Source organism: Mastigoproctus giganteus, chromosome 9, assembly GCF_048544385.1.
Source record: "Mastigoproctus giganteus isolate SK-2022 chromosome 9, ASM4854438v1, whole genome shotgun sequence".
Taxonomy (NCBI): Eukaryota; Metazoa; Arthropoda; class Arachnida; order Uropygi; family Thelyphonidae; genus Mastigoproctus; species Mastigoproctus giganteus.
In genome coordinates this window covers 229737578-229763532 of record NC_143583.1, presented here as the reverse complement: position 1 = coordinate 229763532, position 25955 = coordinate 229737578, and the positions used below count along the sequence as shown (strand labels likewise).

At 36.7% G+C, this 25955-nt stretch overlaps 1 protein-coding gene across 3 annotated transcripts in view; it reads right to left on the bottom strand.

The window, feature by feature from the left end:
• Window positions 1-25480, bottom strand: part of LOC150081165 (ERI1 exoribonuclease 3-like) — a 72458-nt gene extending 46978 nt beyond the window's left edge. The window contains exons 1-4 of one of the 3 annotated variants that reach the window (XM_090381394.1): window positions 25091-25480; window positions 21063-21179; window positions 18210-18269; window positions 1257-1348 (exon numbers count right to left, since the gene is read on the bottom strand). In XM_090381394.1, the coding sequence (XP_090237520.1) occupies window positions 1257-1348; window positions 18210-18269; window positions 21063-21179; window positions 25091-25273 (452 nt within the window). In that variant the 5' untranslated portion in view covers window positions 25274-25480. Of the gene's footprint in view, window positions 1-1256; window positions 1349-18209; window positions 18270-21062; window positions 21180-25040 lie in introns of all 3 variants that reach the window. The other 2 variants (XM_090381396.1, XM_090381395.1) reach the window with 2 other exon arrangements.
• Between the last annotated feature and the right edge of the window lie 475 nt (window positions 25481-25955).

The following is a 25955-nucleotide window of genomic DNA, read 5'->3' as shown; positions in this document are numbered from 1 at the left end:
TTTTCCTGTAGTTTCTTATTATACTCACCAGAGTCATTAAGCATATAACACACTCCTACTCTCGATTTCGATCTCCCAATTCTTATGTCACACCAAACTGACTAGACACTGCACTGCCCAGCGATGTCGACTGGCTTCACTTCCTTCGATTTTGTGCTTCTTAACTAATAGCATAATCCCTCCTCCCTTCCTGTACACATTGTACTCAACAAATTCCAGTTCTGCATTCCTTATATCTGTGTGACACCACGTCTCTGATATCCCAACAATATCTGCCTTTAATGTTTTGAGCAATACATCAAATTCATCAAATTTATTTACCAAGCTACTAGCATTGGTGTATACACAAATATACATGCACCTGTTCCTATTCTTAGCTACCCTAACACAACCCATCTGTTTACTTGTACCGTAATTACTCCCAGCAGTCTCTTAAATACCGTGCATCTTGTTTTCTAGGCTGCTGCTCATTTCAATAGGAAGCAGTGCATGAATCACTTTCACCTCTGCCAGTGGCTACTGTTAATCTATTAGTCCTTATATCCCCCCAAGCTAGCAGTTTTCGGACCTACCTAACACTGCCTCGATAGCATCAGCAAATATTCTTGCCCCCTTTCTATTTGCTATGTTATTTCTATTGTTATTTTGGTTTTTATGAGCATTAGCAACCAAGGCCATATTGCTCCGGGGATATGCAATGGTCATTTCGACAGGGCTCTCATTATATACTCCCTCCTATCGTGTCTGGGCAGAATTGCAGACACTTTCAAATTTAACCCTAATTCATGGCTTTTTTTCAACAGTGACCTGTACTTGTTAAGTAAATCCGCCGGTCTCCTACTCTTAATATCATTAGTGCCAACGTGTACAACTATATCACCTTTTGTGCATTTAAAAGATGATATCCGCTCTACAACGTCATCAGCCTTTGCCCCTGGCAGACATACCTGGTTATCAGCATGCAAATGTCACAGACTCTGGATCATTATCAGCAGCACTTATGCATGTTTGCCTTACAAATCTGTTAACACCAACATTTTGAACACAAGCAGTAATGTGATCTATACCTATTTTTAATTTGCAGTTAACCTCTTTTATTTATTAAGATTAATAAATATTCTATGTAATATTCTATTACATAGATTAATATTCTATGTAAACTATTTTATGCACAATATTAAAAAAAAAAGGGTAGAAAAGTGTTTCCTGACTTTTTTGGGCTCCCCTGTGTACCAATGAAATAAAAAAATACTCACATAACATTTAAATCCCAATTTCCACAAGTAACAAAACTAAATTTTATTCCTTCTTTTAGAAGTCCTTCAGCATACATCCATCTATCAAAATCCTACAAAAAAAAAAAAATTATGTGAAAGAAAAAACTATTCAGTAATGCATTGTTAGTAAATTAATAAGAGGAGTCTACCTCAATATAGTACGTGGAACACTTCCGTATGATACCCTCCAGAAATTAAAACGGAAAAAACGAAAAAATCGACAACTTACCGGTACATTAAAGTAAAATATAAATAATTAAATAATCAATTTAACACAATTCAGTTGAAGGAATTGAAGTCCAGAACATACAATATTCCTGCACTTTTTGGTCAGGTAAAATTACACAAGCCTGGATTTCCGATTCGACCTATTGTTTCCTACAGGAACTCGGCATTTTCAGCCTTAGCCACACATGTATATAACATTATAAAACCTTTTAGACAGGTTATACAATTTGCGATTAAGAATTACGATACATTATTTAATAATCTTAAAGACTGTAGACTCGGCGACAATGACAATTTATTCTCATTAGATGTTACCTCATTATATACGAATGTAAACGTTGAATACACATTAGATATTATTTGGGATATGTTAAATAAAAACTCGACACCGATTAATTATACGAAGCTGCCTATTAAGGAACTTTTTCACTTAATTAAACTATTAGTTGAGGCTAACTACATCACCTTTCGAGACAAGGTGTACAAACAAATTTTTGGATTACCTATGGGTTTGAGTCTGAGTGGCTTAATGTCAGAGATCTATCTCTCAACGATTGAGCAGATACATTTGACACCTTTTCGTCCCCGTATCACATACTATGGGAGGTATTTAGACGATGTTCTAGTTATTACTGATAGTAGTACTATCCAAGACATTTTACATTCGTTTAATAATATTCATTCTAGACTCAAATTTACATTGGAAAGGGAAGATACGGATACTAAGTCATTAAACTTTCTAAATTTCACGCTTACCCGGGACTCGAACAAAATACAATTTAGCATCTATCGGAAACCCACAAACACCGGTATGCTTCTACATTATAATAGCTACCACCCGTTCACCTACAAAAGATCGGTTATCTTTAATCAATTTCTAAATGCCTATAAATATTCAACGACGGATTCTGCTTTGGACTCAGAAATACAAATATTAACTAGCAGATTCTTGAACAGGGGTTATCCCATTAACACAATAAATCGAATTAGGGTACAAGCTAAGGATAGGATACAAAATACTGCACCAATCAACAATAGTAATATCAAAAAATACTTTATTTCTGTCCCATATGTTGAACAGTGGCACAAACAGCTTAACAGATTCTTTAAAGATACCGAATTTAAAATTATAGCTAGGCCTATATGGAAGTTACACACTATACTGAACAATCGCTCGGTTCTTTCAGCGTTCGCAACACAAATTAATGATCTAGTATACAACATTTCTTGCGGTGATTGCGACTCGTCTTATCAGGGTTCGACGCGGTTTTCTCTTAATATTCGTGTAAATCAACACGAAACCTCAGTTCGTGCTTCTCGTTCAGCAGCGTCAGAATTAGCCTTTCATGCCATTAACGAAAAACATACTTTTTTATTTAACGAGGCCAAAATACTTAACGTTCAACGTAATTATACGCGACTATTAATTGCAGAAACCGTTGAAATTAAATTACACGAGAATTCTGTTAATGTTCGGCGGCCATATTTGATCTCCGATGCGTGGACCTTTACGCGCATGCGCGAAGACACAATCACTATTTAAGTTGCAGGTTTAGCCTGATTCGGTAATTTTCATTCCTGTGATCATGACAGTCGGTCGAAAAGCATTGTCAGCTTCAGGAAGGAAAATCGTTTTGAATTTTTTCGTTAGATTCTTTTAATTGCGTTAATTTGAATTTTAATTGTTTTGAATTGATTTTGAATTGTGTTAAATTGATTATTTAATTATTTATATTTTTCTTTAATTATTTATATTTTACTTTAATGTACCGGTAAGTTGTCGATTTTTTCGTTTTTTCCGTTTTAATTTCTGGAGGGTATCATACGGAAGTGTTCCACGTACTATATTGAGGTAGACTCCTCTTATTAATTTACTAATATTATTATCAACGTAGAACATATTGAGTATTACAGCTCTGATTCATACTAAGTAATGCATTGTATACAAAAACTCAAACCCGATGTCTAAATAAACATAAATTATTTAATATAATGGAAGCTATATTAAAAATAGTGCACTAAGAACCACTTGACTTCCTTAAAGCAACCAAAAGGTTTCTGGCAGGAAAACACATAAAAGAAAAAGATAGTTCCTCAGTTTACTGATTTTGTTTGTCTATGTGCTGTAAACATCTTAAAAACTTGACAGTCATTGCTCAGCATAAATTTTTCCTTTGCAGGAATATCTTCAGCGTATAATGTATTACTTTTTTTTTAAATGCTTATCTCAAAAGATAAATTACATTTTTATTTTTAATTATTTTTCTTTTATGAAAAACCCAAACACAAAAGGTATTAGAATCTATAGTACTTAGTAGTACCGTGTGTTGTTGAAGGTTGAGAAGGCAGAAGAAGATAATCATTGATATCAGACTTGAATTTTTGTAGAGTAATTTTCAGGAAATACATGTGAAGGAAGGGTGTTCAAGAAAATAGAAGTTGAAGGGATAAATGTGGAAGAATAAAAATTGGATCTGTGAGTTTGAAGTTAGACAGCAAATGGATGTGCACTGCTTGCAGCAAGTGTTCAGACTGGTTTGGAAAAGAGAGAGAGAGAGGGGGGGGAATTACAGAGGCCAATTCAAAAGAACAGTACCTAAAGAAGTATCTGCAGAAAAGGCATGCAAAAGAAATAGTATTTTTACATTTTTACATCTCCAGTCCATGGGTAACTGAGTAGAAAGAAGCTCTCATAATTATGGCTAAGGGATTGCTTACTTCCTTTGCTGCCTCCTTTAATATAACTGGACAGATGCCATCCACCCCAGGTGACTTTTTTTATGTTCACCTTCAACAATTTCTCCTCCACTGTCCTCTCAGTTATTACAAAACCATCTGGCTCACTGGCAGAGTTCAATTCACTCTGGCATTCCCCTTCCTAAATAACTCCCCATGTGTGAATGTAGATGAAAATACTCAGTTTGTTAGCCACCTGAGCAGGATCATCAACAGTTGAACTATCAATATCCAGTGGAGCACTCTGATTCATCCCTTTGCTGTTTTTCTTTGCATCCTTTGGCAAAGATTTCTCATAATCTGCCTTTGCCAGCCTAATCTCCTTTGTGACTTGGTTACATACCAGCTTATATCTATCAACAACATCCATGTCACCCATTAATTTATATCTATCCCATGCATTTTTCTTCTCTGCCATATGTCCCATTAGTTCATCTGACATTCACTTAGGCCTAAACCTTGAACAATATTTCTTAATTGGTATGGAAAGCGTAGTAGCTTCCAAGATTAATTCTTTGAATGCTTTCCATTTTGGATTTTCTGTTGGTAACATCATCAGTTGGTCCCATCGTATAGAATTTAAATACTGTCTCAGACCACCGTAGTCACCTTTACGAAAGCAAAAACCCTTCCCTTTACCCCTGATTGTAGTTAGCTCTTTAAGTAAATCCCACTTCAGCACACAGTGATCGCTGCCACCTAGTGATTCCTTTATCTGCAGATTCTTAATGCATGAAAAATCACTATTGATAATCAGATCAAGAGTATTACTCCCCCTAGTTGCCTCCCGAACATGCTGATGTAGAAAACAATCATCCAATAAATACAGAAAAGTCTTGCTAGTGTGTGAGTGGCCAACCCACAAATTCCAGTCAATATCTGGGAAATAAAATCCCCCATTATAAGACTGTCTGATTTACTGGCCCAATCTATTTCCCTGTACAGTTTCTTATTATACTCATCAGAGTCAATAGGCCTATAACACACTCCTACTCTCAATTTTGATCTCCCAATGCTTGTGTCACACCAAACTGACTTGACACTGCACTGTCCAACGATGTCGACTGGCTTCACTTCCTTGGATTTTTTGTGTTTTTTAACTAATAGCATAACCCCTCCTCCCTTCCTATCCTGTCTACCTTTCCTTTACACATTGTACTCCCCAAATTCCAGTTCTGCATTCCTTATATGTGTGACACCACATCTCTGATATCCCAACAATATCTGCCTTTGATGTTTTAAGCAAAACTTCAAATTCATCAAATTTATTTACCAAACTCCTAGCATTGGTGTATATGCAAGTATATATGCACCTGTTCCTATTCTTAGCTACCCTAACAAAACCCATGTGTTTACTTGTACCACAATGACTCCCAGCAGTCTCTGAAACACCCCGCATCTTGTTTTCCAGGCTGCTGCTCATTCCAACAGAAGCAGTGCAAGAATCACTTTCACCTCTGCCAGTGGCTTCTGTTAATCTATTAGTCCTTGTATCCCCCCAAGCTAGCAATTTTCTGACCCATCTAACATTGCCTCGATAGCATCAGCAAATATTCTTGCACCCTTTTTATTTAAGTGTATCCTATCCCTGTAGAAGCAGTCACTCCTGTTATCAAGTACAGACCAAGTTGAAAAAAATTCTACCCCTTGAGCCTTGCACAAATTTCCAGGGCTGAATTGATCGACAAGGCTCTCATCACATACTCCCTCCTATTGTGTCTGGGCAGAATTGCAGACACTTTCAAATTAAACCCTAATTCACGGCTTTTTTTTCGACAGTGACCTGTATTTGTTAAGTAATTCCACCTGTATCCTACTCTTAATATCATTAGTGCCACACATTGGCACTAATGATATTAAGATATTATTATATTCTTTTGTGCCCTTAAAAGATGATATCCGCTGTACAACATCATCAATCTTTGCCCCTGGCAGACATACCCTGGCCCTGTTCCACCTATCCTTTTTACATACCATGTTCCCTGTTTCCCTGGCAAGCCGCTGTGTTGCGTGATGATGAAGTGCAAGTTCTGGCATTGATGTGGGCAGCTGAGAGCTTGATGGGCCCTCAATTTAGATCCTTCGAGGGCATCCACCCTGTACTTCAAGCTCTCATATTGGCCCATAACAACACTGAGTTGTCGCCTCGTTTCCTCACATCACGCACACACAAAGACATCCTCCTTGGCAATATCATGTATTGATATTGCCAAGGGGGATGTCACAGCACTCCTATTAGCTTGAGCCTTTTGCTTTGCTGCTCTGGTCTGAGTCATGATTTCAATTCAATTTCAATAAAATTTCAATTCCAGTACAAAATTATAACCCTAAACTTGTATCGCAGCACAGTTATAACACTATATATATTTATATATTTTTTTTTTCAGTATCGAGTATTATCTCCGAGTTCCGATATATACTTCCATATCAAGTTATGTATTAATTAATTATGTTACGTTTGTAAAATCTGATTCGTTATGTGTATTTATTTAAATAGTAAAATTTAATTGACAATGAAGTTTAACAAGATTAATATATTTTACTGATTAATTGATAATATTATGTACTATACTAAGCCAATGCTATCTAGTTCGGGACATAACGTATCGTATAACAAAGGCGGCAAGTTACGAACGGAAAATCTACGGACATTTAAGTATTAATTAACTTCCAAAATCTCACTGTCTGAATTCAGACAGCGAGATTCAGCTGCAAAACTTGTAAAACACATGGATTGGATACCCTTGTCGATACTAAGTAATAACCTTCAAAATCTCTATCTAAGTTAAAATTTAAACTGAGTATTGTAACTAGGATTATAAAGCTACTCTAGAAAATAAGTTAATATGCCAATTTAAACCAATTTAAGTTAATAAAACAGGAGAAACTTCTCTATTTTGCAGAACTGCAAAAGCTTTGCCTGCACAAGGCTACTCTCGTTCCCAAATGTTCCCAAATACTACAACACTTAAATGTTATACTCCCTCCTATCATGCCTGGGCAGAATTGCAGGCACTTTAAAATTTAACCCTAACTTCTGACTTTTTTTTTTTTCGACATTGACCTTAGCTGCAAGTAAAGTCAGCAGATTTCCTACTCTTAATCTCAGTAGTGCAACATGTACAAAAAAAAAAAAATCACCTTATGTGCCCTTAAAAGATGATATCTGCTCTACAGTGTCTTCAACTTTTGTCCCGTCAGACTTACCCTGGTCCTATTCCACCTATCCTTTTTTGCACAATATATTTCCTGTTTCCCTAACAATAGTCACTTTAGTAGTGTCATTGGCAATGGGTGGTCATAAGCATGGGTACCTTGCTCAGGCACCTACTCCAGGAGCCCATATGAAGAGGGGTTTGCTGTACTGTAATCTTGGAAACTCCACTGATCATCTACTGGTTAAAGTCCATAGTCAGCCATTTCACAGTTTTTTGTCTATTAGCTTGCACAAAGTGGGGCAGCCTATGTTCATCACAACCTTCCATAAGGGTGGACACTCCTCACTGTTCTGCCAACTATTGCTATGGTAATTATCCACCCACTCTTGGAATACCTTAGCTATGCAAATAGCCCACAAGGTTTGCAGCTTCCATAATACTGGCACCGGTACCCGACAATTATCCCTTTTTCTAAAACTAGATCACACCTCTTGATTGTGTTCATCAGGTACTTCATATTGACTGCATGTCACAAATCTGCAGCATCACATTTTCATGTTCTTGCCACAACACACGTATTTCAGGACTTAATATAACCCATGGAGGTTATGTCAAATCCTGAAATACGTGTGCAACTTATGAAAAACAGCACCTAGTATATGAGAGGTTTGTTTGTTTGTTTTGGTTTTTTTTAGGAGCAGTAGCAACTAAGGCCATATTGCTCCAGGATATGTGGTGGTCATTCCCTGACCTTTCCGCATCCTCCGTATTTGGTGGTGACGGGCTCGAACCCCGGTCTAATCAAGAAGCGTGTGCTACGCACTGCTACTCCTTCCCACCTGGCTACAGAGGTGTCTTTATGAGAGGTAATCACCCAGGTGCAAACCAATGTAAGCAGGAGTTGAGGTGTGACGACCACACCACACAAAGAGGAATGCCACCCCTCTGTATTACCAAGCAATACTAGATGGTAAACGATGCTCATCAACTGGCACAATACCACCTATTTGCTTACTGGAGGCTTGAAGTGGTAGAAACCACATATAATCTCCACAGTAAAGCTCTGGCAAACTATCTCTTCCATCATGCAGTATGATTGATGTCTTTTGAGGTTATGATGACTATCGTGGCAAGATCCAATCTTCCTCACATTTCAAGAGTACAGATCTAACACTATGTTCGCAGACGAGTTGCCAGATAGTCCACTGAACTGAACCTATTAAGAATACTGTTCATGGTTTAGGCCTAAATGGTTATCAAAAGAACTAATGAGACTCATGACAGAGAAGAAAAATGCATGGGAAAAATGCATATAAATTATCAAGCGACTCAGAAGCCTATGGCAGATATAAGCTAGTCTGTAATCAGGTCACAAAGGAGGTTAAGCAGGCGAAGGCAGATTACGAGAAATCTTTGGCAAAAGATGCTAAGAAAAACAGCAAGGATTTCTTTACTTATATAAACTCTAAAAGGAAGGGGATGAATCTGATTGTTGCACTTGATATCGATGGTTCGACTGTTGATGATCCTGCTCAGATAGCAAACAAACTGAATGAGTATTTTGCATCTACATTCACACGAGGAGTAATTAAGGTTTGAAAATGGCAGAAGGTTATCAAATTGTAGCAGGGTGCTTAATGATTTTGTAATAACTGAGAACAAAGTGGAGGAGAAATTGTTGAAATTAAACATAAGAAAGGCACCCAGGGTGGATGGGATCTATCCAGTTATATTAAAGGAGGTGGCAAAACAACTAAGTAAACCCTTAGCCATAATTATGAGAGCATCCTTGAACTCAGGGGAGGTCCCCACGGACTGGAGAGGTGCAAATGTATCCCCAATTCACAAATGGGGATCGAAGGGTGACACGAGTAATTACAGACCAGTTAGTTTAACTTCTGTTCCGGGTAAAATAATGGAGTCACTGGTTAAAGGTGCACTGCAGGATCATCTAGACAAGAATGCAGCAATAATTCAGACACAGCATGGGTTTGTTAAGGGAAAGTCTTGTTTGACAAATTTGATAGGATATTATGATGTGGTTACAAAGGAACTGGATGCAAAAAATAATTTTGATATCATATATTTGGATTTCAGGAAAGCTTTTGACACTGTTGCGCATGGAAGACTACTGTACAAATTCGAGCAGAACGGTATTAAGGGTAAGTTGCTACAATGGATAAAAGGATGGTTGAGTGGGAGAAGACAGAGGGTGGTAATTAATGGGTGCTGCTCTTCATGGACTAATGTTATTAGTGGAGTCCCACAGGGTTCGGTGTTGGGTCCTCTGTTGTTTTGTATATTTATCAACGATATTGATGAAGGTACATCAGGCTTAGAGTCGAAGTTTGCATATGATACAAATGTTGGCAGGGTTGTTAATGACAGTAATAGCAGTGTGCTACTGCAACAGGATCTAGATAATTTGGGCAGATGGGCTAAGAAGTGGCAACTGAAGTTAAACCTTTACAAATGCAAAGTACTGCGTATGGGTAGAAGTAACCCTAGAGAAACATACCGACTGTGTGGTACTACACTTAAGGTGGTAAAAAATGAAAAAGACCTGGAAGTAATTGTGCAGTCAGATATGAAGTTTTCTGAGCAATGCAGACAGGCTGCCAGGGTAGGTAATGGGGTTTTGTCAATGATATACAGTGAAACTTCCCTTTAACGGACAGCCATGGGGAACGAAAATGTGTCCGTTAGAGAGAAGTGCCCGCTAACAAGAAGTCTGAGGGAGAAAAAAAAAAGAAAGAAAAATCGTTTAAACGTTTAATGTAAAATTAAATTAAAATATATACAGATTTTGAACAATATTTTTGTAAATAATATACAATTACATACAAAAGAGATAAAGAAAAATCGTCAAACGTTTAATGTAAAATTAAATTATATACAGATTTTGCACAATATTTTTGTAAATAATATACAGTACATACAATTGTGCTATGCATATTATGACTTTATCTTAAGAAAAATACATACAGTAATCACTTATTTTCTTCTGCACCTTCTTCCGGCTGGTAATTTTGTTTTCAACATTTGTTTGGAGTGAAGAAACCATCGAAAGTCCTTCTGTATCTTCTTCAGCGGCGAAAAACATTTTTAAACGATTGATTTGTATGAGCGCTTCTCTATTTTCATCGGTGGTTTGTTGTTAATATGTTCTTTGACAGAATGACCTCCTTCCATTTCTTCATCCTCATGAGGAACTTCTTGAAAAATATCGATAATAATGTCGTTGATATCTAGAGCACCATCTTCTGTAGTGAGGTTCGAGTCTATATCTTTGTAGCAGGGTCACTTGAAGCTGAAGCTATCGTACATTATCAATAGATGTTGAAGTTCTTGTTCTTCTTGGTGCTCCACATTGCTGTTCACAACTTCAATTTTTGTGTTTGAGAAGCCAGACTTTACAAAACAGTTCACGACAGTTTGTTTTCTAATTGCGTTTACTGAAGAGGAAATCCATTGAATCGCATCTAGGATGCTGATTTTCTTTGCAAGGTAACTTGCACATGTTACATCTTTCATGTTTGCAATGAGATGTCTTAAAACACGTTTTCTGTAGTGAAGTTTAGAATTTTTTATTATCCCTTGATCCAAGGGCTGACACTCTGCAGATGTGTTTGGTGGCAGAAAAACGATTTGAATGCTGGACAATTCAATGTGCGGGTGAGATGCAGCATTATCCATGAAAAGAATAATTTTTCTGTTTTGACGAATCATGTTTTGGTTAAAGTGACTTATCCATTCGCTCATGATATCGCGTGTCATCCACGCTTTTTTATTAGACTTCCAGTCAACATTCAAAAGATTCAACTTTATGCCCTTGAAACAACAAGGGTTTTGTGGTTTTCCTATAACAAGAAGTTGTTCAAAGTCTCCCAGCATATTTGTACACAATAGTACAGTCAAGCGTTCCTTAGAAATTTTTCCGCCCTGGCACTTTTCGTTTTTTAGACTCTGTTTTTTCAGAAAGAGCTTTAAAAAACAACCCTGTTTTGTCACAGTTGTAAATATCCTTAGCTTCAAAATCACGACATAAATCTTCCAATTTGACGGTCCACTCTGTTACAACCCCAGTATCAACAAATCCACCTTCACCACTTACGGTTTTCCAAGAAATTTTATGCCGAGTTTTGAACTTGTCTAGCCATCCCACAGAAGCTTTGAACTCATTTACTCCCATACATTTCGCAGCCTCCAAAGCCTTTTCCCTAATAATAGGCCCTTTAATGGGAATTTTTTTAGCACGTTCGCGACAAAACCACTCATACGTAACATTGTCAATTTGAAGTCCAACAGTTTTCGGGAATGATTTTTGAACCTGATCATTTCCGTGTTGCCAAAATTGTTTGAGCAGTTCGTTTTTTTTCTTTAGGATGTCGCTTACCTGTGTCTTTCCGATTTTGAATTTTGCAGCAAGATTGCGAACACTATTTTTTTGCCGATCATACGCATTAATGAGTTCGACTTTATCTTTTAAAGTTAAATGTTTACGAGAACACATTGTGCACTTCACACGACACTGAACAAAACTGAAAACTGAAACTCAAAAGACGAAAGGCCGACCCAATTCCCCCCCCTGCACACACCGAATTCATCAGAAGTTTTACACGTCCCTTAAAATTCTTAAAAAAGGATTTAGAACCACGATGTAAACCTCGATAAAATTCAGAGAATCGGAAATAGAAAATAAACACGATTGAGGTAATACGTGGAAGAAAAGTTCCTAGAAAAAGGGCCGTAAGCTCGCCCGCTGTCCGTTATGGGGAGATCAAATTAAGTGCTAATCTAAACGAAACAGTGCAGATTGCCTGTCCGCGTCCGTTACAGAGAATGTCCGCTAGACAGAAGCTGCAAACACGTTAAAACCAATAGAGGTGAGTTGGGGAATTTGAAAATGTCCGTTGTAGAGAGGTGTCCGTTAGGAGAAGTTTCACTGTATAGGAATTTTGCTAGCAGGGAAAAGGAGGTGATTGTCCCTCTGTATAAGGCAATGGTCAGGCCACGCCTTGAGTACTGCGTACAGGTCTGGAGGCCTCATTTTAGGAAGGATTTAGATTTGCTTGAGCATGTAGGACCAACAAGAGAAGGGCAACAAGATTGGTGAGGGGAATGAAGGGATCCTCTTACCAAGAGAGGCTTAAGTTCTGCAAATTGCAGTGGCTGGAGACTAGGCACCTGCACAGTGATCTGATTGAGGTATATAAGGCCTTGAATGGGTTGAGCATGCTGAATTCTGATGGGATCCTTCCACTTGTTCAGATTATGAACCTAAGGGGGCATAAATTCAAATTAAGAAAAGACAGATGTAGAATAGATGTGCAAAAATTTGCCTTTAGCCAGCGAGTGGTTAATTGCTGGAACAAACTTCCATCTGCCGTTGTGGAAGTTGATAGGTTAAATAAATTTAAGAAGGAACTGGACAGGCATTTGGAGGGAATGGTGTGATTTTTTTTTTTTTTTTTTAGCTGATGCTGCATAAGCTCATACACTTGCTTTCTTGTATCACATGCCACTACTACTACTATCGCTAACACTATAGGAGGCTTCCTGATCCGCAGGGTATAATCTCGCCGCTTCTACTCTGCCAGATAGTGACTGGAGGGAGTCCAAGTATATGCGGAGGGAACATTATCAAGGCCATGTTATGTCATTCATTTCACAAATATACAAGGTTTCAGTTCCAATCTGAATGATGCCCTGAATGATCAAAGTCTGCTAAACACCATGGACTTTTCTAAAAAATTCTAATTATCAGTTGTTTCGACCACTGCTCATCTCAGTCATCCAAATTATTCGCCGTATGAATCTTTTCGCTTCGAAGGTGGTACTTGTGCATTCACCTGCTCTGATGTTTGCTGTCAGAGACTTAGTAAGCTGGAATCTTCTCTTTTCGATCTTCTTTGGCTTAAAATTTCACTACCACATTCTGTCAAATTAATCTGTTGCCCCTATCATTCTCCCAGCTCAACTAATCACTTAGAACCATTTGACTTCCTTTCTTTGAAACTTGACTTTTCCAGCCAACTTTCCTAACAGTGAGGTAATTTTCCTTGGTGATTTTAATGTTCACAACCCCAGCTAACTTACATTTTCTAGTCACATGAATCCAGCTGGTGGAGATGCTGAGGCTTTTGCTGATAATAGTACTCTGAGCCATTTCAGAGCTTATTGGCTCTTCTTGGTGCCATCTGGGTGGTGTTATCTGCAGAGAATAAGTAATGGCAGTCTTCTCTTTTAAAGAAGTGTTACTTATTCAAGGTAGCGCAATACCATGGCAAGGTGGTAGATGACTTTCATCAACTGGTGAAATACCACCACTTTGCTTATTGGAGGCTTGAAGTGGTAAACCCATGTTTAGTCTCTAGAGCAAAGTTTCCGGCATCCCCCTCCCCCATACTTCTCCTTCAACCCATGCACAGTACTAAGTACTATAGGTTTCAATACCTTTCGTGTTTGGGGTTTTCATAAAAAAAAAAAAAACTCGCTGTGAAAGCATTCACAATATGAGATATACTAATGTACAAGTTAGTGCAATTGCATCATTTCAGTACATCATCATCATCATCAGCCATTTTCAATCCACTGCAGGATGAAGGCCTCTCCAGCAACTTTCCAGTTCCTTCTGTTTTGAGCACTGGCCATCCATTTACTACTCAAAAACTCATGAATTTCATCTATCCATCTCCGCCTTTGTCTTCCAGGTTTTCTTCTAGCTCCTCTTGGGTACCATTCTGTTATTTTCTTAGTCCATCTGTCATCAAGTCTTCGAGCTATGTGTCCTGCCCAAGACCATTTTAGTTCTTTAGTTTTGATAAGATCCTTTACTTGAGTTTGCTGCCTAATCCATGTGTTTCTCTTCTTATCTAACAGTCTGATTCTCAATATAATTCGTTCCATTCTTCGCTGTGTAGTTCTTAGCTTCTCTTCCATTCTTTTGGTGAGTGCCCAAGTTTCACTTCCATAAGTCATGGTGGGGAGTATACATTGGTTCATTATTTTACATTTCAGACAAACTGGGATATTGCTCTTCAGTATGTGACTATATTTCCTGAATGCTATCCATCCAAAATTTATTCTTCTCTTGACTTCCAGCCATTTATCATTATTACAGCTAATAACTTGTCCCAGATAAGTATATGACTCCACCTTTTCAATTACTGCTCCTTCAATCATTATTTCCCTTTCTGTGGCATACTTGTTCATCATTACTTTTGTTTTAGCCATATTCATCTTTAGTCCAAAATCCTTACTAACTGTGCATAACTGATTAAGATTTTCCTCTAATTCTTTGGGATCGTGGCTTATGACCACATTGTCATCTGCAAATCGTAAATGGTTTAGGTACTCTCCGTTCACATTGACTCCTTTCTGCGACCAGTCTAATGTTCTGAAAGCTTCCTCAAGGGCAGCAGTAAACAGCTTCGGAGATATTGTGTCTCCTTGTCGAACTCCTCTCTCGATTTTAAATTTGCTACTGTCTTTGTCTAGTCTAATAAAGGATGTAGCACTCTCATATATTTTCTTCAAAATCATAATATATGGAGTATCTATGCCTTGTCTTTTCAGTGCCCGGAACATTGCCTTATGAAGTATGGAGTCAAACGCCTTTTCATAATCCACAAATGCCAGGCATAATGGTGTTTTATATTCATTTGCTTTCTCCATTAGCTGTGATATTACGTGAAGGTGGTCCATAGTTGAGAATCCTGTCCTAAAGCCAGCTTGCTCTTTCGGTTGATTCTCATCAAGTATTCTTTCTAATCTGTTAGTAATGACCCTTGTGAACAACTTGTAGATATGGGATAACAAGCTAATTGGTCTATAATTTCCAATTTCTGATTTATCTCCTTTCTTATGCAGCAAAACTATGATTGCATTATTCCACTGTTTAGGCATCACACCTTTTCTAATGCACTTTGTGAAGAGCCTTGCCAGTTTTTGTGTTATGTCTCTCCCTCCCAATTTTAACAACTCTACAGTAACTTCATCTTCCCCCGGGGCTTTCCGATTCTTCATTTTCTTCAATGCATGTTCTACCTCATCAGGAAGAATATCGGGTATGTCGTATGTGTTGCTACTTTGCAATCCATCTTCCCCACTGCTGGTATCATTCCCTCGCTCCTTGTATAATTCTCTATAGTAGTCTTCTGCTATTTGAATTATGCCTTCTCTGCTGTTTATAAGTACACGATTGCTATTCTTCAGTTTCAGTATCATTTGTCTTTCTGTATTACTGCTCATGGCTGCTGATTTAAATCCTTTGTTTTCCCTTAATGCTTGTTCTACTTTTCTTGTGTTAAATCTTCTTATGTCCTCTCTGAGTCTCTTTCTAATGGCTTTGCATAACTCAGTATACTCAATTTTCTCCCTGTCAGTGTTTTTCTTGCTCTTCATTTGTCGTCTTTGGTTCATCATGACAAGTGTTTCTTGACTAATTTTTTCTTCTTTGGATTTCTGTTTCCCTATAGGTTTCTTGGGCTTTATCACTTTCAGAAAGTTGTAATATTCCTCGTCAATATCTTGGTCCTGAGCAGTCTGCAGAAGCTCAAACTTGTTCTTAAGTTCCAGTACATACTGCTTTTTCTCCTCCTCTGTTATTTCAAAGACCTTTGTATTATTTACTCGAGTCAGTTTTTTCCTTTCCTACATCTATATCAAGTGTACATCTTACCATTCTGTGATCACTTCCAACATTTACCTTATTCAGGACGGTAACATCATTCACAATATATCTCCTGTTAGTGAGGATGAAGTCGATTTCATTAGCTGTTAATCCATTTGGACTCTTCCATGTCCACTTTCTGTTCACCCTTTTCTTGAAAAAAGTGTTCATTACTGACAGTCCTTGAGATTCTGCAAATTCCACAAGCCTTTCACCTCTTTTATTTCTTTCACCAATTCCAAAATTTCCTATAGTTCCTCTTTCTGCGCTGTTTTGCCTTTTTCCAACCTTAGCATTGAAGTCCCCCATAATAATAGTGTAGTGGGTTTTCTGCTCATCTAGAAGACTCTTAATTTCAGTGTACATTTCTTCAACCTCTTCATCATCATGGCTTGATGTTGGTGCATAAATCATTATAATCTTTAGCTTGTACCTCTTAGAAATCTTGAATATTAGTCTTGACACCCTTGGTGATGTACTTTTGAATTCCAAAATGTTGTTTTTAAAATCTTTATGGACCAGAAACCCAACTCCACCTTCACTCCTTTCACTGTTTCCATTGGTGTACAGCAGATTTCCACTTGATAAACTTATAAGTGATTCATTTCTTCTTCTTGTTTCAGCCAAACCGATGATATTCCAATTCACATTTTCTAATTCCTTTTCCAGCTCTAATATCCTGTCTTCACCGATGAGTGATCTTACGTTATAACAGGCCAAGTTCAATTTCCGTGCATGGCAGCCTGGTCGTACCCAGAGATTCTTAGCACCCTCTGCTTCCACTCTGATCCTCTCGCTGCCATAAGAGGGAGAGTGAAAGCTGCTGGGGACTGAGGGCCATTTGTATTGTTGTGCTCTCATATGCTGGAGGGTTTGGTCTTTTCCTCTTCACGCTGACCAGGCGTCTTGAAGAGAACCACTCTACACGTTCGTTGCCACCTAAGTGACATAACAGGGCTTACCATCGAGAAGGTGTGCATGAGTGGATTTTAGGGAGGCAGGCCAACCGGACTTCTCCTAAATCTTCTGTAATAGAGAGATATGGGATCCATCAGTGTTTTAGACTGAGTGTCTGAAAACACACAGGATACCTGTTCCCCTCTAAGCCCCTTTCAGTACATAGCAAACTAATTAAGTAGTTATAAACTGGCATCATTAAGTATAATGATGAAATTGTACTAAGTGAAATGTGTGCTGTACATTAAGTGTACGTGTACAATTAAGGGAAATGATGCAATTGCACTAACATGTACATTAAACTCTTTACATAACCTGAAGCTTATGCCCTAAACTATATGAGATATACTTAAATGATGCCAATTTTGTAACTACTTAGTAGTTGGCTACATATAAACATGATGCTATAGTACAAACCTACCCGTTAGTTAATTAATGACTCATTCTCTAACAAAAAACTCATTCTCTTCCATAGATATTGTTTTTGTTGTATGCCTTTTATATAGATACTTCTATGGTCACTATTCTTCTAAATTGGCTTCTATAATTCCCACTCTCTCTTCCAAACCAGTTTGAACATGTGCCACAACCAGTCTTCATCCTTTTACTGTCAAACTTCAAACTCACAGAACCAACTTTTCTTCTTCCTCATTTATTCCTTTGGTAACCTCCCTTCATACGTATTTCCCGAAAATTACAATCTACACGAAATTCAAGTCTAATGTCAACAAGTATCTTTTCAACCTTCGCCTATGCATAGTACTAAGTGCAATAGGTTCTAGTACCTCTCGTGCTTGGGGTGCTCATAAAAAAAAAAAAAAAAAAAGTGTTCCACCAGGCAGGCAGGAAAAGCTGATTACTAATACATTGGTATGGGCAGTGTAGACTAATAACCAAAAATCGGAAGAAGTTAGTAATTTTTGCATCTAGAAGCAACCTTTAATGAAGACGGTACAGCACACATGGAAATAAACAAAAGAACAAGTAAAGCAAGAAGTGTTAGGAAGCCTATAATACAAATTCACTCAGAGCAAAAATGAAATTTGCTATTTATAGCAAATTTCATTAATTGTTTTATACTATGGAGCTTAAGGCCAGTCAAGAAATTTTTTAATACATTGTATAATAAAATATATATTTCATAATAAAATAATACTGTAATGTGAAACTTCTCTATACCTTAAGGACATCATCAAGGTGAGGTTGATTATCTACCATTTCCTGAATTATACCAGTTAGCTGCAAAAGTTTTTAATGCTGCATTAGCTAAAGTGAATAACTATACAAATAATTTATTTACAGTAACTCATTAAAATCAATTTTAATTTCAATAAACTTGGAATTTCATGGACAATAATATCTTATGCAAATAGAAGAGAATTTCTCTTTTGAATGGGAATGTTCAGTCAGTGGTTTCATTCAATGAAAACACTGACTGAACATTATTGATGTCAGATATACTTTCATACATAAACACTAAGCTTTCTTCTTTCTGCACTAAAACAAGCAAATGGAGACAGACTGGGGCAGAGGAGCTGTTTATACAATGCACCTTGCAATAATATCTCAACTATTTGAAGCACAGCTCATTTCGATTGTGGTATAACAGTATTACACACAGTATGAGTAAACTAGATATATTTTAACTAACATAAAAATTTCAATAGTTTAGAAAATATACAAATTGTATTAACATTTCAGATTTTTTCTTAAATAAATTTTTTAATTTTCTGTGATTAATAAAAGTGAAAAATAAATTTAATTGCAATACAAGCATCCAATTATATAGTTTGAACTTGTTTAAGATTGTGGAAACCCTTTTATGTTAACTTATGCATTTATTTTAATGGCAATGGTGTAATTCTTACAGCTGGGTACAGAGAAATGGTAGATAGATGGTTTCATAAAAAAAGCTGAGACAGATTTGTCTGGTTCTTCTTTGAATAAATTCAAGGAAGAACCAGACAAATTCTTGGTGGTGATGGAACATTCAGGTGGGTAGTTTTTTTTGTTTTTTCTGCTGATGCTCTATAAGCTTGCTTACTGGAATTATTTGCCACTACTCTACTAATATTAATAATAATTTTTATAAGAAGTTTTAATAAGTTTTAATAATAAAATTTAAATTTTAATAAGATGGAAAGGGATGAATCAGATTGGTCCACTGGATATTGATGGTTCAGCAGCTGAGGATCCTAAGGTGGCTAAACAAACTAAACGAGTATTTTGCATCTACATTCACACATGAGGAGTTATTCAGGAAGGGGAATGCCAGAGGTGAAGTAAACTCTTGCAGGTGAGCTAGATGTTTTTGTAATAACTGAGAGGAAAGTGGAGGAGAAATTGTTGAGGATAAATGTAAAAAGGGCAACCGGGGTGGATGGGATCTATCCAGTTATATTAAAGGAGTCAGCAAAGCTAGTAAGAAACCCTTAGCCATAATTATGAGAGCATCCTTGGACTCAGGGGAGGTCCCCATGGACTGGACGTGTGCAAATGTATCACTAATTCACAAAGGAGGTTCAAAAAAGGTGACACAAGTAACTATAGACCTGTTAGTTTAACTTGTGTTCTGGGGAAAATAATGGAATCACTGGTTAAAGAAGCATTGCAGGATCATCTAGACAAGACTGCAACAATAGTTAAGACACAGCATGTGATTGTGAAAGGGAGATCTTGTCTGACCAATTTGATTGGATACTATGATGTGGTCACAAAGGAACTGAATGCCAAAAATAATTTTGATATCATATACTTGGATTTCAGGAAACTTTTGATACTGTTGCACATGGAAGACTGGTGTACAAATTGGAGAGGTATAGTATTAAGGGTAAGTTGGTACAACAGATAAAATGATGGTTGAGTGGGAGACGACAGAGAGTGGTAATCAATGGACACTGCTCTTCGTGTACAAATATTATTAGTGGAGTTCCCCAGTTTTCGGTGTTGGACCCATTGTTGTTTTGTATATTTATCAATGATATTGATGAAGGTACATCAGGTTTAATGTCCAAGTTTGCAGATGATACACAGTTGGCAGGGTTGTTAACAACAGTAAAGACAGTATGCTACTCCAACTGGATCTAGATAAGTTGGGCAAATGGGCTGAGAAGTGGCAACTGAAGTTTAATATTGACAAATGCAGAGTACTGCATACGGGTAGCAATAACCGAAGAGAAACGTACCAACTGTGTGGTAATAAACTCAGGGAAGTGGAAAGTGAAAAAGACCTGGGGATAATTGTGCAATCAAATATGAAGTTAGCTGAGCAGTGCAGATGAGCTGCCAGGGCAGGTCATGGAGCCTTGTCAATGATATATAGAAATTTTGCTAGCAGGGACAGGGAGGTGACTATCCCATCATACAAGGCAATGGGCAGGCCACATCTAGAGTACTGTGTACAGGCCTGGAGGCCTCATTTTAGGAAAGATGTAGAGTTGCTAGAACGAGTACAAAGAACGGCAACAAGATTGGTGAGGGGAACAAAGGGGTGCTTAAGTTCTGCAAATTGCAGTGCCCTGAGAGTAGGCACCTGCAAGGTGATCTGATTGAGGTGTATAAGGCCTTGAATGGGTTGAGCAAGCTAAATGCTGTTGGGATTCTTCCTCTTGCTCACATTTTCAAATTGAGGAAAGACAGTTGTAGAACAGATGTGCAGAAATTTGCCTTTAGCCAGCGGATAGTTGATTGGTGGAACAGAATTCCATCTTTTGTTGTGGAAGTTGATGGCCTAAATAAATTTAAGGCTGAGCTGGACAGGCATTTGAAAGAATGGAGGGTTTTTTTTTTTTTTGGCTGATGCTGGTAAACTTGCTTTCTTGCATCATATGCCTCTACTAATACTAATTCTAAAATATATATTTAAAACAGTGGTGTTATTTACAGTAAAAAATTGTTTCCCTACTTATGGACTACCCTGTGTATCTCAATATATTAATACCCCAGGATTTAACTTGGCAGATGAACAGGGATATTAATGTTCAATAAAAAAATATCATTTTATGGAGAAGAAAACATATTCAAATAAATTACCTCAGTACAAAATAAACTAAGCTCTTTGTGAATCTGTGGTTGAACATACTTGTGAAACACTGCATTTATATCAAAGGTCTTCCCACTAACTTTTAAAACAGCAAATTCTATTATTTCCTGAAAACAAACATTTTCATATTATAGATGAAGAAATTGCAGAAATATTAAAGATCAAGAAATTGCAAAAATATTATAGATCAACAGATTACAGATAAAGGGTGACTCCAAAAATTTTTGTAATCGATGTTAAATAATAAAAAGAAATAGTATAATTAAAATCTACATTTTTTATTTACCCTAAATGCCAAGTTTTACCAAAATCCTTCAAATGGTTACCAGTGAAGGGCATGCTTTTGTTGACAAGGTGCTTGCATTTTTAAAGATTAAAACCAAAACAGAGATTAATGGTTTACATGCCATGACCTTCTATGATTTTAAATAGAATCTAACTGCTAAAGAATCCCATGAGAGGTTAGTAAATGCTTTAGGAGACCAAGCACCATCAATTAGAACAGTTTTTAATTGGTTCAATGAATTTAAATTTGGAAAAACCAATTTTGAAGACAAACCTTCCTTAGGAAGGCCATCAACAACAGAAAAAATATTATTTTTTTCTGTTGTTGACGGCAACAATGGAAAAATTATGCATTGGCAGTTAGAGAAAGATGAGAGCATTGGATCAGCAGCAATTAACACCATCACTAATGATCATTTAAAGTACAGGAAGCTTGTTAGCAGATGTATGCCTCACAGCTTGAATGATGATAAAAATTTGCTTGGGTTGAATGGTGCCATTTCATGCTTAAGTTTGATGAAGGCAAATCCAAGGCTATTTATGATATTGTTACAGGTGATGCAACTTGGATATACAATGTTTATCCAGAAACAAAACAACAATCGACCATTTGGTGCTCTCAAACAAACCCCTCCAACCAAGTAAGTTTTCCAAGCCAGAAGTGTTTGAAAACAAATTGTCATCCAATTTTGAAGACTTGTCTCTAGAAGGTGAAGATTAGAAACTGACAGGTCTTTATTGTGTGGCATCAGAACAATTGAAGATGATAAGCTGGAAAATACTACAAGTTTTCAATCTCAGACTTTTTTAAATTCTGATACATACAGTATAGGGTGTCCATAAGTCCCAGTTTAAGTTTTTTTCAGGGTGCTCAAATGTCCCAATTTCTTGTTATGAACATTTTTGTACAAATGTATGTGTGCACAATCAAAAAGTAGTACCAGAGTTCGTAGCATTGTCTTCAATCGTGTCGTCAGTCACAGCCTGTGTGTTGCCTGTTCACCGCTGGTTTGTGTTCAGTGCATATGGTTCGATCAGTTTATAAATAAAGATAAGTGAAATTTTTTGTACAGTTTTTTAATTAGTTTAAGCTGCATAATAAAAAAAATGACTAAACATAAATGTGTTTTCAAAGAGAACTTCCAGAAAGAATGGAGTTTTATAAAAAAGGAAGACACAAAAATGAGGCTGAATGCAGAATATGCTCATGTTTTATCAAACGTCATGGTGGGAGATGTGATATCAAAGATCATGTTAATTTTAAAAAAACATGCAATCAAATTTCAAGAAACTGCATCATCATCCAAATTGGAACACTTCTTTGTCAAAGAAAATTCGAATGAACATGGTGTATCATTTAAACATCATCAGTGGTTTAGAAGTGCTGATTGCTCATCAAGCCTTTTTGGTCAACTTTTTGACAACTCGAAAATCACACAAAAATTTTCTAGTGCATGAATGAAAAAACAATTGTACTAATAAAGACTGTACTAGCTTCTTATTCACTTAACAAAGTTTTAAAAGATGTCAGCGGTACTGAATTCTTTCGAATTTCTACAGAAGCAAACAATCATAAATCGGAGAAAGCATTTCCATTGTTATTGCATTAATTCAATAAGAAAAATGGTATACAAGTTAAACTTCTTAAGATGAACTGTTTACCCAATGAGACATCAGAAATTATTGCCAACTGCATTCTTACTTCCCTAAAGGAAAATAATATCCCCAAAGAAAAGTGTATTGCATTCGGAGCTGACAATACAAATGCTAATTTTGGAAGAATCAACAGAAGAGGCCAATGCAACATATTTTCTCGGCTCAAATAATTCTGCTCAATCAAGAGCAGGAAGACTAGCATTTGACGTGGAACTGGTAATTATAAAAATATTTTCTTACTTTCACACTTACACTGTCTGAACAGCACATTTAAAGGAATTTTTATTACCATTGATATAGAGTATAAAAAATTACTCTCTCACTCTAAAACTTGCTGGTTGTCATCATTTCCTGCCATTGATCGCACATTTTAAAAATTTTTGAAGATTTAAAATCTTTTTTTTTTTCCCAAAGAAAAGCCTCCCATTTTTATTAAGCAATTTTTGAATCATCCATCAGGAGAAGCCTATTTGTGGACTGCCCACAGCTTTCTCAGTTTCTGCAATAAGCAGATACCAAAATTTGAAAAAAAACAAATAACTATTTTAGAGGTTAAAATAATTGTTGAAGAAACGATTAAGATGTTAGATAATAGAATATCTCATCAATTTCTGCCATTTGAGGCCAGAAAAATACGTTTAAAAACGAAATTATAGATTTTTATTCCACAGCAAAAAATTATTTAGAAAATTGGTTGAAACCCCTAGAACAATTCCAGTTCTTAAACTGGATGCTAATGAAAAATATTCCAAAATGGAAGGATATAACCAATTCTCTGGAATCATTTGAAAAAATTGAAATTAAGTTTGATGAAAATTTATTATATGTTCAGTTTGGAGTTTTTTAAAAAAATTTCCATAAACAAAAATGAAAATAATAAAGAATAAAATACAACGAGTTGTGTTGAAAAATGGACAAGTTTACTTTTAAAAAATCGAATTCCTTGAACAAAGGAGCAAGTTTATTATATTACGTTCATATTTATTAGCAATTTTTTGCCGCAATGCTAACTGTGAGCAAATATTTTGAAATACAGTGGACTGATGAGTGTAACAGGTTACAGATAAGTACAGTTAATGCAATTAGGTGATATGATTAAGTTAATGCAATTAGGTGATCAATAAGATGATATGACCTGTTAGCTTAACATCTGGACAGCAATGCAATTATACTACAGTCACAACATGGATTTCTCAAGGGGCAATCTTGTCTAACCAATTTGATAGGTTACTATGATGAAGTGACCAAGGAATTGGAAGCAAAAAATCATTTTGATATAATATACTTGGATTTCAGGAAGGCTTTTGATACTGTTGCCATAAAATGCTGCTGTACAAATTGGAAGCAGTGGCATTAAGGAAAGTTGCTGCTATTGATAAAGGGATGGTTGAGTGGGAGAAGACAGAGTCTTAATCAATGGACACTGCTCTTTGTGGACTAATGTTATTAGTGGAGTCCTCCAAGCTCAGTGTTCAGCCCAAGGGGCTCATATCTGGTTAGTATAGGCTTGGCACACCCAGGGTCCTGAGCTGGATATCATAATTCTTCTCTTTCTTGGCAAATCCTTTCTACTTCTCTCTCTCAGGGTAACTCAGGATTTTTTTTTTTTTTGGCTGGTGCAGCATAAGTCTCAGGCTTCCTTGCACCATATGGCTAACAATAATAATATTGATGAATGAAGGTAATCAGGCTTAATATCAAAGTGTTCAGATTATGCAAATTGGCAGGGTGAGCTACTGCAACAATATCTGGGAAATTCTAACCCCCATCAATACCCCCCTCCCCCCCTGGCTGATTTGCTTACTTCCCTGCATCATATACTTCTAACACTAATCACGGTAAGTTCACGGAAAGAAGTAATCAAATGCGCAAAAGCATTCTTTGGCCATCCTCCTAGATGTCTACTTCGTATTTATAACACATCAACAGTTACTTCTGTGGAATAGCAAGAGGTTCTAAAATAATTGAGGTTAAAAGTCAATCTTGCTATTGGCACATAATTAAATTAGGTGGAAAAAATAAATAACCTGGTAAATGTCAACAGCAAAACACATTTACATTAGCAACGAAAGCTTACTTGTGGCCTAGGAACTTCAAACTTATTACAGGTTGCCTCAAAGTCCAAAACAAGAAAATAATCATATTTCTGTTTAGTAAGTGTTCTTAGATTTGTAAGTGTTGCAGAGCTCATGGTGTTTGCGAAAAAAACCGAATGTACAGTTCTTAAAATTTTCAAAGAACTTAAAATAAAAATACCCATTTATCAAACGAATATGTACAAATTCGTAATTTTCAAGAATACACTAGGAACAGATTGTAGTGGCAAGATAGCCATCACGACTGAAAGAAAATGATAAAGGCAATCATTTTGTTTGGTGCACTTTAACATGTGGCCATAATGTTGAACAGCATGCATACCAGTTCAACATTTTATCAATAAACGCCACCACAGTAATTGCCTCCAACGAGTGCGTCATATGTTACTCTTGTGACGTAAACTCTGTGTGTGACGTTTCATGTGGACACAGAGTAGTAACATTCTTCTCTCTGATCTGTGTAATCTCAACTTCGCAAGCTCATGTGAGCCAATAGTATAATACTTATTATACTAATACTTAGTATAATAATAAGCCGTAATCTAAAAACGTTGCCGAAAAATCACATTTCAATATTGGTATTAGTATTAGCATGACCATATGGCTCAAGGAAGCCTAAGGCTTATGCTGCACCAGCAAAAAAATTAAAAAATAAATAATAATAAAATAACATAAAATAAATAATGATAGGAGAAAAAGGAAAGAGACAACCTATTCATTTCCCTCCTCCCGCAGGTAGCCAGCTGACATTTGAATTTCCCCAAAGTATCACCACCCATGTGGGTAAATTATTCCAGTAATTTATAACTCGCTGGCTAAAATAAAACTTCCTGCAATTCAGTCTAA